A 19,789-nucleotide genomic window follows, 5' to 3' on the forward strand; every position below is an offset into this window, starting at 1 on the left:
CTCCCCTTAATGTGAGGCTTATGCTAAAGAGTCAGGGCTCTCGAAAACCTTTCTGGTGGATCAACGGAACATGCCAGGCTAAGAAACACTTACGTTGCAACTGTGATTGATAAACCTAGCAAAGTTTCCGCACTTGGTTGCATCTATAATTGTGTCGTGGTCCACTCTGAACATGTAACTGCTCCCAATGCCTTCGTCTTCATACCGCTTCTCTCGCATGTCAGCAATTACCTGCAGGAGAAACCTGGAGTCAGCCCAAAATCTCTTCTCAGGGCGATGGATGGATGGATGGATGGATGGATGGATGGATGGATGGATGGAAGGGAGGGAGGGAGGGAGGGAGGGGGGGAGGGGAGGGGAGGGGAGGGAGGACTGATGGGACCCACATCAAAAGGCTGCTGCTGAAGATAACAGGACTTCAAAGAGTAAAAATGAAAGAGAGGATATCCCCAGAGCCAGGCAGAGCAGGCTACATCCCCCAAAACTGGCATAGCAGTTATAAAATGCAGGCAGGAGAGAAGGAAAGGTCTGTGGTCAAAGCATAGGACAAAGATAGAAGGAAATGGATGCTGCTGTCACATGAGACACAGAGAGTGCTCTCCTCCTCCTCCTCCTCCTCCTCCTCCTCCATTACAACAAATAAACAAGCTGAATGGCATTGCAAAACACAAGCAAAACTGAGAGAGAGATGGCTTGTGGGCTTCCTGGCTGATGGAATATTTGAGCCACGGTCCTCCTGCTTCCAAGCCTAAGACTGGGGTATCAATGAAGCAGGAGGAGGGGGGAAGAGGGCTGGCACGGGGTCCTGATTTAGCATTCTGCCTGCTTCTCCCCACTGAAGGATTACAAAACTCAACTGCCTACAGGAGGGAGCAGGTTGAATCTTGCTCCTTGTGTTAGTTTTCTATGTGCAGGAAGATGTTCTCAACAGGAAGGTATTCTCGTTTGTTTTAAACAGGGGTAGCACGCAGGAACATTACAGCCAGCATGGGCTCAGGTTACATCATCAGACTTCTGCGGTATTCCACTTGCTCAGAATGAGGGGGGACTAGGAGCTGGGGAGGGGATGCAGGCCTTCCTTAAGTTCGTAAGTTTCCCTAGGGACAGGAGAGGTCCTGTAGCATCAAGGAGGGGGCTCGGCAGCTTACCTGTCGGATGTTCTGGCCCACGTACTCAATCACCATCTCGTCGGCAGCAATGGGTTCCATTGCAAAGAGCCCCCAGTCGTGAATGTGACTCTTGCAGAATTTTAGCTTTTTCTTCCGGAACTGCAGAGCAGAGGGGAGACCGAGGTAGAAGACGGTTTGCTACGAGATCGATGCTGGAGAGGTTTGCTGCTTGTGCTAAGTTTGCTGCTTGTGATGCAAGGAGCACCAAGATTTGAGGCAGAATTACTCCTCAAAATGTAGAGGCAAGGATGCTTTTGGAAATGCTTACTACAGGTTGTCCTCGTTTAGTGACCACAATTGGGACTGGCTACTCGGTCATTAAGCAAAGCAGTTGCTAAGTGAAACCGCGACTATGCTTATGATCTGACTTTGCTTTACAGACCTGTGACGGTTGTAAATGTGAGGACTGGTTGCAAAGTTGCTTTTTCAGCACTGTTGGAACTGCAAATGGTTGCTAAATCAGGCAGTCACTAAACGAGGACTACCTGTACGTTGTTTGGCTACAGCAGCAAACAACATTCGCAGTTGCATTTCCTGCCCTGCCTGGGAAGGATTTGTATGTTTTGGCTTTTCTTTTTGCTCAGTACGAGCCGGACCTCGGCCCCCATCTAACCCTCCCCTGTGGTGTTCCTGTCACGCTTCTCTCCAGCTTTCCTCCTTTGGGACAAACGGTCTGCTGAGCAGGAGTTACACAACTCACCTTGAGCTGGTTGAACTTGAGCAGGTCACTGTCGCAACTGCCAGTAAAGGATGACAGAAGCCTGCGCTGTTCTGACCTCCTCTCGGAGCCGGCCCGGGTGGAAACGTGGAGCTGAGCAGGGATGCTCATTCCCTATAGACAAAAAGGGGCAGGTGGGTTTTGCATCCAGGCTGAGGGGGCATCGCCCTCAGCAATGCTCAGCCTGGTTTTTTGAGTTACTATTTAACCTTGTCTTAACTGTCCCCGTTTCCGCTCTAAAACACTTTGGACAAGATAACGTGGTGGAGGAGTTAAGGTGTTGAACCGGGATGGGGGAGACCCAGCCTCTAGCTGACCCTCTGCCACAGAAGCTCTCTGGGGGACTCTGAGCCAGGCGTTCCCACTCAGCCCAGCCCACCTCATAAAGCTGTTGTAGGGAAAAATAGGAAGGAGCACTCTGTATGCTGCTCAGAGCTTGCAAACAAAAGGTGCAATATAACTCACACTGAATTATCTCCAAACCCTTTTAATTACACACATCTGCAACCAACCCACATCTTACTCTCTAAGTAGTTATTATGCATTATGTATCTGTGTAGAATTCATTCTTTTCTCCCCTCCACAAAAGAGCATTCAAGCCAAGCCTGCTTCAGAGCACCTGCCGAAGTCCCACCAAATTCCAACCTTCCGGTCACCGCAAGGCCAGCCTCCCAGCCCACGAGCACAGCCCCCTTACCTGCGTATCAGTTGGAGGATCCTCTGCAAACGCTCGACTGTTATTGAGGTATTTCAGCTTGTCCTTCTTGTCGATTTTGTAATAGCCTTCACTTCGGGCACAGCCAGTGACGTGTTCCCGCATCCCATCGTCCCGTTTCTTCTTCTTTGAGGTGGAAAAGCTGGTTGGTAGCACGGAGTTAAGGGGAAACCCAGCGGTGCTTGTCATTCAACACCCCCCAAAATATGAACCAACAGCAGGGGTGGTGAAGGGGGATTCCAGCACGTGCTCAAGGCCACCGAGTGCCGGCTGGCTACTTGTAGATGGGCCTTCTCTACAGTGGCACCTACATGGTGCCACCTACCTACTTGGTGGTATCTACCCCTAAGCCCACAGTGCCATCTGGTGGTTACCTGTGGATGGGCCTTCTCCACAGTGACACCTACACCCTCCTGGCCCAAAATCTATAAATATCTCTGAAACATCCCTCTCTCCCTCTCGCCATCCAGCCATCCATCTTGCATGCTGCTGCTGGGGGAGCATCTGCTGAAGGTTCCCTCTCTTCAAACACTGCTGCTTTTGCCTCCTTTCCTCCTCCCCCATCCATGATTTTAGACTACTGGATTACTTTTTGTACTGCATTTCCCATTTGAAGTACTTGTGCACAGGAAATGGTTCAGAAATATGCTCCGTACTAATACCATCAAAATAAACAACGTCTCCTGGCAGAATTTAGGATAAAAAGGGGGAAACCCAGGCCTTCTGCCTCTCCTGGCATTCTCCGGCCAGTTTTGTTACGAAGCAGAATTCGGTTCTGCTCCATGGAAACGTTTGTGTGACAGATTTCTATGCGTCCCCGCTTGTGATACCGTGGGCCAGTTCCAGCAGCGCCCAATTAATCTAGTGGTTAGAGCAGATATTGCTGAGGAGTCGCGTCTGGCAGCTGCAAAGGATATGAGGATGGTACACCCACAGAGTATCGTTGAGCCAGTCCATGCCGTTGTCTTGCTGCAATAAATGATCGTACGTAACGCAGAGGAAATGGATATCCTCTTCATCTATCCCCCCGTTCCAGATGTCATACAAAATGGTCATCTCCTCAAACTCGGAGCGGGGCCTAAACTGGAAGCGAGGGGGAGAATACTCGGGGGAAGGAATTGGCGGGAGGTCATCTGGCCTCTTCTTCTGGCGCCTCCACTGCCTTTTCGCTTTCAGGTAACCCTCTTCTTCTTTGAAGTCGTCGTTCCACTGGTTCTCCAACTCCTTAAAGGGTAGCTTCTCAACCAAGACGTCGGGGGGGACTTTCTCGTGGAAACTGTCGTTCCGGAAGTCCAAGGTGACCGCTTCCGGATCTTTCAGAGCGTAGAAACCCTCTGGATGGCTACTGAATAACTCTTTGTTCACAGGACTTTCCGCCAAGGCAACTGGGATCGGAAGAAGAGGCGGCTCCACAGGTTTGCCTGAATAAGCCTCCAACACGGGTCCCAAAGGAGAAGTTCGCTTCGGCCGACCCGGTTTCCTTTTGATGGGGAGGAGGGAGGAGGGAGTGGGAGGAGGGAGAGGGGGCGAAGCCATCGGTATGTCCGGGAAGGGCAAGACGGACCTCGTGTCCGTGTCACACTCCTCTAGAGACATCTTTGAGTCCATGAACAAGCAAGGCCGCACCGTGAGAGGCTGGCCGGGGGGCAAGTCAATGTGTGTGTGAAAAGCTGGGACAGGGGGGCTGGCAAAGGGAATCGGGGAGGGCACACTGTTCACGCCAGCCAACAAGGAAGCACCGAGAGGTTCTTTAAAGACTTTCTCGTCAGGGTCATCCTCAGACGGCTTCTTGCTAGACAAAAGGCAAGGAAGGGAAGTAGCACCAGGCTCGGGGAACGTTGGCGTGAAAGTGAAATCCCGCCCAGGAGTCCGGGGAATGCCACCGCTGTTGATCCCAGGGGACTGGGACGGGTATGAAAAAGGGCTGCCTGGCACCGGAGGAGAACTCAGAGTCATGCTGCTTCCGGTGAGAGGAGCATCGCTCCCGGGCGTGGCTGGGACCGTGTCTGTGCTCTGGGACTTGGAGAGACTATGGGAACACTTGGCTAAAATGTCCCGCCCCGGGGTCCGGGGGAGCTCTTCCTCTAGTGCTGGTTTGCTTGGGGCTAAGTGATCGGGGAACTTGTCCGGGAGGAGTAGCAATTCCTCTTTATGGGGCACCATTGAGGGTAGGGGAAGCGAACAGGGCGGCATGGCGCTGAAAGGAAGTCCAGGGGACTCTGCGTGAGTCAGAACCTCCCTCCCAGGAGTCCGAGGAAGCTGGTCCTCTTCCTCAGCTACGCAGGGCGATTTGCCTTTTGCTTGGATTTCTAAAGTGCTGTCATTAGGCTTAGTAAAAAAGGAGGCCTTGTTGGACAAGACTTCTCCAAAAAGTTCCACCGGTGTTGGAGGACAGAGGCCTTCACCATCCTGGGCGTCTGGCTTTGGACCATCCAGCATCTCAGGCTCCAGTTCGATGTCCGGTTCAGACTCCTCCACTGGAAGAGGGAAAGAAAAAGAGGCATTTGATCACCAGCACGTTCTCCTTGGACATTCTGCATTGTAGTTATGAAAGGAACTTAGCATTTGCCTGAGAAACAGGACTGTCGTCCATGCAAACCAACCCAAAATAACCCTATCAGGTTGAATTTTTCTAAGTAACATGAAATATGGAGTTCCTGGTGCTCTCTGAACCTGCAGATGTTTGCTTGCAGATGTTTCATTACCCAGCTAGTTGAGTAATGAAACATCTGCAAGCAAACATCTGCAAGTTCAGAGAGCATCAAGAACCCCAGAGTCCAACCCTGAGCTACAGAGATTCTCTTCTACTGTAACATGAAGTACTATGATTTAGAAATGACATACCTATAATGCAGACTGGAGCACGCTCTCTTGAAGAAGCAATAAAATCTTTTGGAACCCACTGGGTTTTACTACAGCTTAGAAATCATGTGCCTTGAAGCTTGAAATTCATTCCTTGTAAATTACAATGCATGTTTGCACCTGAACTGAAAGCTTTGTTGTATTTTATTTTAAATACTGAAAAATAGAACCTTGAGGAACAACTGTAAATAAATGTAAGACATCGCTGGAACATCACACAATCATTAATTAATTGTTGGGTCTTGAGTTACATGTGGATGTTAAGAATTGGCATTTCTTTTCAGATCGCGCTTAAAAAACCCTATGGGTTACAAACCAAGAAGTAGCCTGAAGATAGGCTTGACAGAGACCTTTAGCCAAACAAGCCACATTGTGACTTAGCGTGATCCACGAACTCAGCCACTGGGAAACAGTATCACCGAAATAGTAGAGGGTGTCTCCCTACCTGTCCTACACACTGGAGATAGTTGGAGCTTCTCTTCCTGAGCTCTCTCAATCACTACCAGCACTTCGGCAGCCAAGGATTCCTCAGGAATTTCCTGATTCTGCTCTTCTGCTGGCTTGATACCTTCTTTCAGCTCCTCTCCTTCTGGGGCCAAAGGTTCTGCCAGGGCTAATGGCATGTAGTCCTCCACTGGAAACAGTTCCAGGATGGTCTCTTTTTCATCCTCATTTTCAGGTCCTTGAGCAAGTGACTCAAGAGCCAGTTCAGCCGGCAACGTTTCCCTTTCTGGTGATAAAGAGACCCCTTCTTCATCCTCCATCTGTTCCTCATAATTTTCACCCTCCTCCTGTTCTTCTTCTTCTTCTTCCTCCTCCTCCTCCTCCTCTTCCTCCTCCTCCTCTTCTTCTTCTTCTTCATCATCAGAATCAGAACTTGTCCCAAATTCTGAGGATTCCTCACTTTCATCAGATGACTCAAGTTCTGCTCTGGAAGAGGCAGGACTTCCTATATCTTCTGCTGGAAGGCAGAGCATTCATGTTTCATTATGATCTTATTTGTTCAGGACGCACCAGAGAAACAGACATTTCTGTTTATTCGTTTCCCACCTAATTTTACTTCTTTACCACACATCCTCGCTAAAGAGAAAAGCTGTCTGGATGTTACTGAAGCTACTTAAGCCAGCAGCCACTGTAGCTTCCCAAACAATGTCTTATAGAAAGCCCTTCCTTTTTAAAACGAACCTGACCATTTCACTAGATAACCGCAGATCTGATGATTTTGAAAGGAAGAGAATGGTTCCTTTGGCTACTCCTCCATTCGGAATGTCATCACCTTTTAGCAATTTTTTTCCCCGGGTGAGCAATCCAGGTTTTGGGCATTGCCCTTCGTAAGAATGGTGCCTGGGCCTTGACCTCTCCATTTAGACCTCTCTAAATGACCTGTCTTGGTCTTGACCTCTCCATTTAGACCTCTCCTACTATTTCCTGCCCTCCCCTCCCCCCAATTTATTTATTAAAAATGAAAATCACAAGTGCATATGGCCTCACTGGCTTACATTTATATTAAGCAATCCAACAATATTACAACAAATGGTGCATTATTTCAAGCCCCATTCTAGATAGTTCATGGCATCCAACTTCCTTCTCACTCTTTCACGACTCATGAGCTTTCCGCTGAAAAACCAAGACTTCCTTTGTAGTTCTAACTATGTAGGTTTCTTGAATTGACTAGAAATTTAGTTTTTGGGTATTGGCTTACATTAATTTCTGTTAAATCTTACAATGAAAGACAGTTTACGCTGGCATTTTAGGACAGGTAGTCAACAAGAGAAAACTAGGTTTTGGAATCAATGTATCATCTTTAACTGCTGATAAAGGTGCATACCTTCTTCAGAATCTTGTTCCTCCTCCTTTTCACTGATTTGTGCTTCTGTCTCGTCTTCCTCCTCCTCCTCCTCCTCCTCCTCTTCTTCTTCCTCCTCTTCGTTGACATCTTCCTCTTCCTTGGAAACAAGGATTTTGAAAGTTCAGCAAATACTCACATTTTTGCACATGGTGAAGGAAAGCGTGTGGCCAAGTGCTTATATTATAAGAAACCTCACTTTTATGCTCTGTGACCCATCTTAACAGGTAGACATGAAATTATGGGAGCTGGTCCAACATATCTCAAGGGCATCAGGTTGGGAAGAACTAACCTAGATAAAACGTAAGCATCAGCTACATGGTACATCTAAATAGCAAGGTGTTATTCTCAAAGGCAGGATACATTCTTGTTAAAGAAGAATATAAATAAATAGATCCTTCAATCCTGCAATTTTCACTAGAAACAACCCAAAGTAAGGAGATGTTGCTGCAGGCTGTAAACCTCTTGAACCCTGTCTTTTTCCTGGGTACTTTGGATCACAACTGAGCACTCTGGGATAGCCTTCGGTGACATCAATTACATGATAGTTTGTTATGGGGAAAAATTAGCAATCTACTCCTGTGGATAAAGCATTTTATGAACAGCCTACAAGGCTAGGTTTCGGGTTCTAAGAATCTCTTGATTCTTGCAGAAATAAGATGTTCCTCATCATTTATGTCACCGTGGACACCAAAGACAACTCAGGGGATGTACCTTGTCGGACACTGATTTCATCAGCCCTTCCTCTTCCTCCGGCTCTGCCTCTTTCTCTGAAGAGGATCCCTCCTCCTCCTCTTCCTCTTCTTCTTTGCCCGAATCTTCCTCCTCTCCTTCACTGTCCAACTCCAGTGGTCTCGCAGACCTTCTTCTAGGGCTTACAGCTTCGGGATCTTTCCTGGAGAGCTCCAAAGTTGCATCAGGCAGGTCTCGATCTCGTTCAGATTCTAAGTATAAAATAAACGAAGTGGGCGGGGGAGTCAGCCCCAACATTTGCAAAAATGGTCAAACTGGGTCTGAATAAGACATAGATAAGCACATCTGGCCAATTTTAGGCACCTTGTGCCAGAAAAAAACCCTAGCTACTTGGCACTATTATTCATGCGGGTATGTAGTGCCAGCAAATTGCCAGCTGTTACAATGGGCACCGTGTGCTGGTTCACACAATCTACTAAGTCATGAATGCAGTTTGCTAGTTTGGGCTTATGTTATGTGGAAATGCTTCCCCTCCCTTTCATCTAGGGAGATTATATACATGCTTAATACTTCCAGTTCCTCTTCCTGAGCATGTTTTCAAGATATTATCAAGAAGATGGGTTTCGCCATGTCCTCATAGGGAATTGATCAACAACTTCTTGATTACTTGCATGAGTCAAATCCTTATGTAAATGCTCACATGTGGCCCGTCAAGGTTCTGGATTATTTTTTCTTTTCCTCCTCTAAACTTTAACGAAATTTTTAATGAGACTGAAAGCTCTTTCACTTTTTATTGCAACGGCACTAAGCCAGTTATAATGTTGAAGAACATATTCTTTCTGTGATACAAATAGTTTACTTCAAGCTTGACCACAAAATGAAACAGGATCAATCTTAACATCAAGTCCTAGCCAGGTTAATCAAGCGATCCTGATTCATTGGACAAACTGGTGTGAAAATGTAAAAATAAAGAAAAAGGTTAAAAGAACGTGCAGCTGTCAGAATCATAGTCAAGGAAGCTCATTGCTCTGAAGATCTGAGAATTTGACTATTTGCGATCAATTGGATTGGGCCCAAACACACTCACTACTTGGTCACAGTACTTGGTACTTACAGCAGTGGGGTTTAAGCTAGCCATAACAAACTTGAATCCTAGTGGTTCTATTCTGATCATGAGTTAAGTCTAGATCTAATCTGAAGTGTTGGAAGAGGAGAAAACAAAGCCTATCAACCTTCATCTTCATCATCTACAGAAGTAGATGGCCGGATTCTCTTCTGGTCTCCAGCTGAGGCAGCTTCAGGTGGTTCCTTTCTCTTCACCTGAAGAAAATAGAGGATTAAATCTCTTTTGGAAAGATGTTATTTGTTTTAGATTAGTAAATTGTCTTGCCTTCATCAAGGCAAAGGCAGAAGGTTCACAAAAGTTAAAAAAAGAAGCTGGCCACATAAGGGTACGAAAATAGCTCTCCTGTATTTTTTTTCCTTCTACATTTTACTCCAATGGTAGTAATGCCCACAGAACACTGAATCCAGTCCTGTAATCTCAATACATTGGAATGGACATGCATGGATCAGAAAGTTGGGCTATGACCGTCAGCTTAAACCCTGATCATACTGTTCTTAAATCTGTTATGGGACTTCTAATTAATAACCAAAAGTTATCAGATTCAAGGAGCTGAACTCTCCAGCCATATGTGTAGCTCCAACATACCCAAATTGCCCTCCTCTGATCCTCTGGTCCTCTCTCTAAACCAAGGGAAGAGACCATTGTTGATTCCAACACACCTGTTAACTGTCAATAAGAGCTAAGCAATCTGTCATTCTTTGAACAGGTCATATAATCTAACATAAGGGCAAAGTTCAGGGCATAACATAAGGGAAAGTCTGCACTGGACATCAGAGCAAAAGCCAACTTCCCATTCTTTAGACAGCTGATAAGAAAGGAAAAAATAATGTCATGAAGGACCAAATGCTGACGGCTGCTCTTACCTTAAAAGATGGCAACCGGATGGCTCCTCGTAGCCCAATACCCAAGCCGATCCCATCATAACCCAACCCTTCTCCTTTATTCCAGTTCTCCAGAAGACACGATGTGATGCGGTCCTTTGGTTTTGGCTTCTCCTCATCTTTATTTTCCCCAGATTTTACTGGTGTAAGCGATGCCTGGGAAGGACAGACAAAATCTCACTTTTGGGCCAAAGGAGCATTTTCTATTCCATCATTCGTATGTATTAATCTCGTATTTCTCTGAACAGGTGCAGTGTTATATTGTCAGCTGATCTGAATCCATCAAGATTACAAAAGAGAGCTTTCTTGCTTAAATTTCACTAGAGAAATTCAACTCAAATGAACTCTGGAAACCTAAACCACCCCACCCAGACTGTACATTGACCTTCTTTGCTGTAGATATTCCCAGAGTAACTGCTAGATCTTCACTTGGTCTGATCTTATTTTTGTACAGTATGTTCATGGCTGCAAAGAAGGTTAGCTTTGTTACATGGGTCCCAGTTTAATGCTCTACAGCCATAAGAGCCCAGCAGAGCTAGGAACCTGGAAGGCTAGTTGCGGTCATCAACGGTGGAAAGCCATCCTAACCCAATGCTATTAAAGCACTGATTCGCTCTTAAGATTACATCCACATTTGAAAACAGGCTGACACTTCATGGGCATTCAAATACATAAAAAGAACCGCCTCATATTGAGTCATGCCACTGAAGACAAGGAGGTAGATGGTCTAGAAAACCACCACTCATTAATTCGCTTTCCACACCAGCCGACAGGACAGTGGAAGGACCCTCCTACCTTGGCTAGACGTTCTTTCTTGTCCCACCAATCATCGAAGGCTCGGAACGCCACCACCTCCACCATCTTCTTGTTCAAATCTCTTTTCATTATTGCTTTGAGTTCCTTCACAATCACCAACAGGACGCCATCCACTGTGGCCTTGTGTGGATCCTCCTTCTTGGGCTCATAACCTGGAGGGGGAACTGAGGGATCAAATCTCGGCAAGGGTGGCCACTGTTGCCCACGGTTCATAGCTGCTCCCATGGAGAAATGCCGGTAGGGAGGGAGGTTCACAAACTGCATCCGGTTCCCCATGAAAGGGGGGTATTGGTACGTGTTCTGCCCTTGCATCAGACGGCTCAACATCTGGGTTTGCATTTGAAAAGACATCGACATGCCACCCCACTGGTTGCCCAGGACGCTGATCATATCTACTTGCATAAGAGGAAACATCCCAGGGTGGAACGGAGGGAGGGGTGGCAAGATGTGAGGAGGAGGGACCCCAGGAGGGGTGGGGAGAGGCGGAGGGGGGACAGTGACTGCCGGGTGAGTTGGTGGAGGCGGAGGTGGGAGGGGGGGAGGCATTGGGAAGACTGGCTGGGGAGGCGGTGGTGGAGGCAGAGGAGGAAAACCAGGCGGAGGCATGGGAATCGAGGAAGCCATCACAGCGGAGTTGCTAATGGAGGTATTCACCACAATGTTTTTGGCACATTCTGCGCTTGGAGATTCGTTCATTTCGTCATCAGAAATCTCCATGTCTTCCCCTGAAGACTGATGACACTGGGAGGGAGAAAGAAACGTTCATCTTAGACCAGCCCAGAAAACAGTTAGCAGAACAAAAGCAACCCCTATTTTGAGAGAAAGAGTATCTTTCAAACTCATCCATCCAAAAGCAGTATCATTTTCTTTTACTTGAAAGACTCCACTGAAGATACACGTTTTGCTCTGAAAAATATTCATGCTGGCTGGGTGATTGCAGATAACCTTATAGGACAGCGTAAATAAGAAGCTGTTTTGCCACGAGATCAATTGTTGGGTCGTGCTAATGCGGGATATTAAGGCTCTCTGTTGCTAAGCCTAATATTAAAAGCAGTTCTGAAAAACCTCTAATCTGGGTTTAATCAAGACAACCTTGGCCAAACCGTGACCACCAGAGGGTGCTGCTTCCAAAGAGTGAAATTTATAGCCTGCAGTGTTTCTTTAGCAGCCTGTAGCTATCGGTAGAAGGGTGGCTTACAATCAACAAAGGTATCTCTACTGGTACAAGAACCTCTTCGGGTGTCAACCTTGTAGGAAGGTCTCCAAAGTAGAAGACTGCTCTCACACATCCTCCCATCTTTATTCTAAAGCAGCCTGGCCCAGCCCGATTACGGGCTGTGCTATTTGGAGACCTTGGGAGGTGCAGCCCAACATCTGCACAGCTTTTGGCTGGGAAAGCTGCACTGAAGTATAATTATAATGAAGTATTTTTAGAAGATAGAACATAAGAAACAGAACTGGAAGCCACCACATCAGCTTGAAAATCAACATGGCCAAAGAGGAGTCAAAGAAGAGGAAAACGTAATTTCAAAAGGGTATGTTAGTTTGAAGATACCCTTTGTTACGTTCAGGAACTTTAGTCTGTCCTGCATTCACCAAGAATGATGAGCTCCTTTGATTTTTTTTTTTTTTAATGTAAATGTGAGGAGAACTCCCTTTCTCCCCTCTTCATAGGTGGAAAAAGTGGATCAATCTACTTTGGAGAGTTGAACACACAGAATCCTTCAGAGAACATGAGGCTCTCTGTAGAAAAAGAACCACTATGGAGACCACGTGCACAAAGAGTGCATAGGACTAACGCATCCAGTAACGGCCTTCAACCTTCCCAGAATCCACTTCTAACCCCCAGTCTGCAATATGGGATTCAGTTTTAATTCTGATCTTGCAGGTATCATTTTTATTTACTTTATGGCCCAACCTAGATCAATCCACCTCTCTTCTTCCAGGTTCCTATGAAGATGGATGGTTCTGACATCCCTGAGAACATGGAAACACAGAGGTTGGAGAACCATGTTCTGGACACATCCCTGACATCCTTTGCGTTGGTCAACTGGAACACCACTTCCAACAGGTGACCTCTATCCCTGCAAGTCCCCAATTCACGCTACACTTCGGGGTTCTTGCCTTGCCTTTCATTTGCCCTTCCAGTCAAGATCACTGGAATCATGATGTTCAGTCCATCAACTTTGGAAAACATATATTGAGGAATAGTAACTCTTAGAAGTAAAACATGAACATGATTAATAACAACAGTGCAAAGTATCAGGCAAAAGGATTGCAAGAACGGGTATTTTGCATCTGTTACATGTTTATTCTCAGAAAAGCGTCTCTCAAGCACGGCGTGTGCCCTTTGTCTAGGGCTATGTTTACCTGTGCTATGAAACCCATCGGCAGCAAAACCCCACCGTTCGACACCTGTCCCCTGCCAGAGACTGAGAGTAGCGCTTATAGTACAACGACAGCTGCAAATCCATCCAGATGCTTGTTAAAACACAAAAGGGCACCTCACTGGGAGGAAAGAAAATTGAACAACATCGGGTTTCATTTACGCTGCTTTATTCAATTCTTGTGGGAGGGAAATTTAAGCTGATCTTCGGAGACCGAAGGGATGGAGAGAGCTCTCCTCTGGAGAACTGCAACTCGCTCCCCAGACTATCCGGTTTGTAGAGAAATGCCACCGCAGTGCATGTTTGTGCCACGCCATGTGACCGGCTCAGGTGCTGCTTTGTAATGAGTTCCCGCCTCCCACCAAGAGAAATTGGGAAAAAAGGACAAACGAGAACACTTGAGAAGCCGGGTGATCACAGAGGGGCACTGGCAGTGTGTGTAAATGCACAATCCTCTCTCTTAAGGGGGGATTTCTAGGGAATGTGCGAGGCCCGTGTTCATAAACAACGATGTGACACTGGAAACATTGTGGAGACAGACTTCGTAACTGTAGTTCCTCCTCGGTCTCCTATGAAACTAGAGATGAGGCACTCAGGCTCCTACGAGGATGGCCAAGCTACCCTTTTCCTTAATGCAATACAATCACTGTGGCAGACCTAAGAGAAATACCCAAAGACTGCATGTAAAAACACAGAGTGCATGAACAGACGTAGGAGTCAGAGCAGCTAGCTCAGGAAGTATAGAAGCACCAGACTTGGTGGATCTGACCCAGGATCTACCCAGATTAGCGTCCTGATTCCCAAAAAGATGTCATGGAGCCACTACAGCCACGTGGGAAGGCAAAGCCTGTCTCACGTTGTTTTTCAGAGATACGTTGTCTCCATGGATTTCTGATCTTCCTCATATCTCCTAACACTTTTAGGTGGGCTAATGGGGATCACTGGCTTAAAACAGAGGCCACACCTATGTGGAAGGCCCTCCTTTCAGTAAAGCAATGGAATGAGAGACTTCTAAAGGGAGTAAAAAATCAATGGTTGTTGTACAAGGACACCACTGTAGAACTTAAGGAGGACTCCACTTAAGCCAGACAAATTTGTGGTTCTAGTCATCACAGCTCTTATGCCTAGCCCCCTTTTAGATTAAATTTATCATTTATCTGTAGGGCAAGTGTTCAGCCACAACCTCATCTCAGAATTGCTTCTTGAGCCAAGATCAGTTCTAGTGTTGATCAAGAACTGCTCTGTCCTATTGTAAAAGCATTAACACTAGGATGGAGCCAGGCTAATAATACTGCCTCTAATAATACCAACCCATATCTTCCTGGGTTGGAACTGGGTGGCAGAGTAGAGGTCTCTCAACCTCATCAACTTGAAGATGGCCGGACTTCAACTCCCAGAATTCCCCATGGTGTCAGCAGGCTAAACTATGTACTGAAAGATTAACTAAAATGTAAGGTGCTAGCACAAATATAAAAATATAATACCAATACTGTTAAGATTATAAATAGAATTAGGATTACAAAATCAACTACTGTATGAATGCAGGGCTATATAAATCTATGTAACGAGTATGGTTATTGGTATATAACTAATAATATTTTTGGGGTCATCTGGAGAATCACTGCTCTCAAATATTCCAAAATGGCTGATGAAAATCCAAAAAAAAGATATATAGTCAACACCAGTGATTTCTTAAAAGATACAACAACATCACTCGGTAAAAATGCACAAACTTGGAAAGCCTCAAAGATTAAATCTGACACACGAGCATGAAAGAGGTACTGTTGTCTATAACCACAACTGGCTTTCTAATCTTCAATGTCTTAATTGTTACATTAGTTCAAGTCAGTAAATCAACAGAAGACAGTGAATCTTTATTGGGTTCATTAGGAAGAGCTGGTGCAGCATTTTCCAATTAAGTACATAATTTTGGACCAGTTACGAACAACAAGAACTATAGCAGTATTGTCCAAACTTGGCCACTTTAAGATGAGTGGACTTCAACTCCCAGAATTCCCCAGCCAGCCATGCTGGCTGGGGAATTCTGGGAGTTGAAGTCCACTCATCTTAAAGTGGCCAAGTTTGGACAACACTGAACTACAGGATGAACCAATAGATAGAATGCTTTTATCTGATTTAACATCAGCCTTCACACAACCAACAAACATATTGGCTAAAATTTGTGTCAAGATGTCATCTGGGTGCCAGTAAAACAACTATCTAAAGAAGCAATGCTGAACCTCAAAGGAAACAAGGCTGGGATTTAGATGACTCCCTGAAGAAAAGTTCCAATATTTCATATGCAAACATTTCATCTATCTTAAATGGATTTATACGGATGGTGTGAAATTCAGAACAGAATAAAACCAGGAGAAGACAGTGCTAAATGGTCCCAAGTTTCAGCAGCAGAACAGCAGTGAAGGCTGTCCTGTTGTAATGACGGCAGACTTAGCCCCAAAGGGTTGGGATTCAGATTTCTCTTCATATATTGATTAGCCAAATACTCTGAGATAGTCAATATGGCAGACCAGTCCATTATAATGATTACAGGTCCCAGCTGAGCTCCACGCCAGCCCTCCAGAAAGCAAGAGATAGTCTCCTTTCCCATGCCTGAAGTTCCCACCTTCCTATTCTGATGTGCCTCCCCAACACTCTCATTCCAATGTGAACGTATTTATTTTATTGACTGATGAAGGACTATGTGCCATCAAGTCAGGTTCAACTCTTAGTGACCACATGGATAGATTTTCTCCAGGACAATCTGTCAGGTCTTCGGATGTTGCACCCATTGCCGCTGTAGAAGTAGGCCTCAACATCTCTAAAGTCATTCACCTGAACGTTTCAGAGTTATGTCCAAAGATGGGTCACTGTTAAGAATTCTGGCTTGCCATAAAAAACAATATGCTAATGCACCCTGGTCAGATGTTCCTTCTAGAAGAAATGGGTCAGCAAATCACAGAGACTCCTTTCATGTTTCCTCTATTGTGACATAGAAATTAAGAACTCTGGCTGATTCCTCACCTAACAAGTCAGAGGTACATGCTGTGGTTTGTTCTTGGTTTCCAATTTTGGCTGATTTAGGGCAAGCCATTGACTCTGGTGTTGGTTGCTGGGTAGTTTAAGTGTTCCACTGATAAGAAGACCCACTAGCTTGTTTATGGAAAGACATAATTCTTCACTTCGCTTGGGAATCATGGCTGGTGCGATCCAGGCTTGGTCTCTTGCTTAGGATTCCTAGACTGAACTCACACCTCTTCAGCCATCTCACTAGGTGACCTTGAGCAACAGCAGTTCTCTCTCAAGCGCCTTCTCTATCTGTTGAATGGGAATATGACCAACTTTACAGACTAGCTGTGACAATGAAAAGCAGCTTTGACCTGAACGAGAATCACTGTAAGAAAGATTCAAAGGCTCTGTGGGCTGCAATTTTATGCGTACCTGCCTTGGCATAAGTCCCACTGGCAGCAGCTGCCCTTGTGGGATTTTCAGGGTAGCCGAGAACAGAGTAGGTGGGCCATCTGAAGGAGACCACTGCCAGGGACCCATGGAAATCCTACATATTTAGCCCTATGAAAGGCCGCCCACAAAAGTCTGCATGTAAAAAGTTGCACATGATAAGCATGTACTTTTTTCAACAGCTTTTTAAAAAATCACTTAAAAAAAAGATGGTGAAGCTGAATAGTATATAAAATTGAATAAGTTTTGGAGAAATCGGCACATCTCTGCTTATTCTTGCTGTTGCCTGCTCAGGAACTCTTGAAACTCTTGGCCACAGACTTGAGCCTCACAATGGCTGAAACCTGAAACTGCTCTTTCTAGCCTTTCACTCCTCTCTTCCCAACGCATTCACAAGCTGGAAAAGCCACAGCTCACATTCCCAGAGAGAGAGCAACATCAGTGTTTGAGCTTCAAACCCGCCAAGAGAAGAGAAGAGAAGAGAAGAGAAGAGAAGAGAAGAGAAGAGAAGAGAAGAGAAGAGAAGAGAAGAGAAGAGAAGAGAAGAGAAGAGAAGAGAAGAGAAGAGAAGACCATTGAGTTTAACTCAGCAGCCAGGACAAGAATTATTTATATATACTTCTGAGCAGGAAAGACATAGACCAGTGGAGGTGAGATGACCTAGGGATTCCAGGGGAAAACACACACAAGCAAAACAACATGCCAGTAAAGGTGGCTGAAGAAGAAGAAGAAGAAGAATGGGAGGAGGCTGGATTTCATGAACCTTCTGTGTATTTAAGGAACATGAAATTGGATCCTGCACATATCCACTGGGAATACATTCCATCAAGTTCAATAGGGCTGAAGTGTAAATATATACAGACTGAATGTGAATTGCAAATATTCCAGGTCACTTATTAATGGGTTCCACAAAGCCACCCCTCTTCTTTCAGCGACAGCCAGGTGTTTAGCTATTATCATCTCTCACATTTTTATTGGAAACAACCCTCACGGCAGCGTATGGCAATACATTTAAAACAAACGCTCATAAAAATATGTAAGCTACTTAATTTTAAAAAACGACGACACAAAGCCATTTGAGAAAACCAGAAACATTCACCGTCCAATAGATGAATTGCTCCTAGAAATAAATTTGCATCCCACGTCACAAAAAATACCCCCTGGATGTTATATCGCACTACAGAAAACAGAAGCATCATTCTACTAAATTCAAACCGAATAACGTGGAGGGGAATTTCCATCGCATAGTTTTTTATATAGCATTGGCTGGAATTTTTTTTAAAAAAAAATTTCCAATATGAGCAAATCAGTGTCTTCGAGCATCAGCAGAATAATTCTTTTTTTTTAATCTCTGGTGTCGCCTAACCATTTCCAGAATGGCATGACATCCAAGCACGATGAAGGATCCAATTTTACAAATCGAGCATCTTGTGTTTTATAAACCGACCGCACCCCCGGCTTACTACTACATCCCCTGGTGCAGATGCCAACGGAACTCTCGGACAAAGTAGAACGTCTGCAACTCCCACAGACCCGGAGTTTCCCCAAATATCTTACCTCTTCCATTTTTTCTGGAACAGGGCTGCTGTTAGCAGGCTGCATTTCTTTAGCCTCAGAGGGCTCAGATTTGGATGTCCTATTCAGGTGGTCAGCAGGAGTGACACTAGCGTCTGCTGCTCCTCTTGAGTTCTGGCAGGCAGAAGCCATGATGGGTTCGTCATCGTCAGAATCAGGCAACGGGGTTGGACTGATATCTTCCAAGCCTGTGCTGGAAGGGCGCGAGGAAGGGGTTTGTGCTCTATAGCTGGGCTGAGAGTTTGGGATCGGAGAAAGTTGGGAAGAGGACGATGAAATAGGACTACCTTCCATTCGAATCTCATTGTCCGAGTCATGCTCATTGAGAAAATACAGCTTTGTTCTCTGCTCTTTTAAGAGCATTTCAATCCGTGAGTCCAAGCTGTTATGCTGGATTTCAGATTCTACAGTTGGGGTGCCAGGGGTCTCACTCCGTTCTGGAGTCTGGGTAAAGGATGTCACCGTTGGCTCGTTAAGACTGTTGGGCTCTGGAAGAGGAGGGGGTTCCTCAGATTTTTCCTTGACAGGAACAAATTCAACAGGAGGAGCTGTGCTACTTTCAACTGCCACCTCTGTGGGAGGCGGTGGGGGTGGTCGCCGGTATTCAACTTCCCTGGAAGTCTGAGAAAACTGGGGTTCTTCAGGCTGGGGATATGTTGTGGGGGCTTGGTAGGGGGAGAAGGCGGATTTGTACGTTGAAGCACCTGAGTGACTTACAGGAGAAGTGTGTGAATATTGCACAGTTTCTTGCTGATGGGACTTGAACGCACCAAATTGATGCTCTGAGCCTCGAAAAGTACCTGCTGAGTTATGTACATAGTGATGACCCAAACGCCGATTATACGCATCTGTAAATTTTGTTTCATGCCTCCTGGGTTTATACCCAGAGTCTTGTCCAAAATGGTACGCTGGCGTTGTCTGTCGACTAGAGTATGCAGAATCTTGGGAAAATGGCGTCCCTAGACGGGGGGTAAGAGGCGTTCCTTGGGACTGAGGGGTAAACTGGCTGTAGGAGTTTGGGGTATCTTGTCGACAACTGGAAAAGGCTGTATCATGGGAAAATGGGGTGCTGCTGTTTGGGGTAGTGGACGATCCTACAGAAGAAAGACTACTGTCCTTTAGGCGTTTCAGAGTATCGGCCAACTGCAAAAAAGGAAAAGGCAACTTGTAAATAACACTTGAGCCCTAGAAGAATTGTCAGTTCATAGATAAATGCAATGGATGTGGAGTCTAAAAAATTATTGGATTATGGGGAAAGAAGAAATACATCAACACGGCAAGCAGTCACTTTGCTTACAAGAGCTAGATGTCAACCTTCAGACTATGCAGCTGGCTCCTTTAAACTGTCCGCTAATTTTATTACAGTTTTTAACCTTGCCAACCACCTCAAGGCCCACTTTAAGGCTTTCTACTAACCCATCTTCTTTGCATTCACGGCACATACAATCACATCTAGCAAGCCAAAGAGAACAAATAGGTTTCAATGAAAAATCACGATGGAAAAAAAAAATTCAGAGATCAAACTGAAGTAATGAGCTAAGTGGA

General features: G+C 45.6%; 1 protein-coding gene across 2 annotated transcripts in view; it reads right to left on the reverse strand.

Moving 5' to 3' along the window:
* The window catches only part of SETD1B (SET domain containing 1B, histone lysine methyltransferase), a 42,539-nt gene that overhangs the window by 4,554 nt on the left and 18,196 nt on the right, over positions 1 to 19,789 (reverse strand). Inside the window, exons 6-17 of one of the 2 annotated variants that reach the window (XM_088135190.1) lie at positions 18,227 to 19,387; positions 10,806 to 11,567; positions 9,993 to 10,166; positions 9,236 to 9,323; positions 8,025 to 8,254; positions 7,293 to 7,410; positions 5,910 to 6,422; positions 3,520 to 5,079; positions 2,585 to 2,751; positions 1,870 to 2,001; positions 1,149 to 1,268; positions 94 to 231 (exon numbers count right to left, since the gene is read on the reverse strand). In XM_088135190.1, the coding sequence (XP_087991316.1) occupies positions 94 to 231; positions 1,149 to 1,268; positions 1,870 to 2,001; positions 2,585 to 2,751; positions 3,520 to 5,079; positions 5,910 to 6,422; positions 7,293 to 7,410; positions 8,025 to 8,254; positions 9,236 to 9,323; positions 9,993 to 10,166; positions 10,806 to 11,567; positions 18,227 to 19,387 (5,163 nt within the window). Of the gene's footprint in view, positions 1 to 93; positions 232 to 1,148; positions 1,269 to 1,869; positions 2,002 to 2,584; positions 2,752 to 2,817; positions 5,080 to 5,909; positions 6,426 to 7,292; positions 7,411 to 8,024; positions 8,255 to 9,235; positions 9,324 to 9,992; positions 10,167 to 10,805; positions 11,568 to 18,226; positions 19,388 to 19,789 lie in introns of those variants that run through there. The other variant, XM_088135189.1, reaches the window with a different exon arrangement.

This window comes from Python bivittatus, unplaced genomic scaffold, assembly GCF_059951505.1.
Source record: "Python bivittatus isolate LINGU-HERP-01145 unplaced genomic scaffold, Pbiv_v1 ctg000100_np1212, whole genome shotgun sequence".
NCBI lineage: Eukaryota > Metazoa > Chordata > Lepidosauria > Squamata > Pythonidae > Python > Python bivittatus.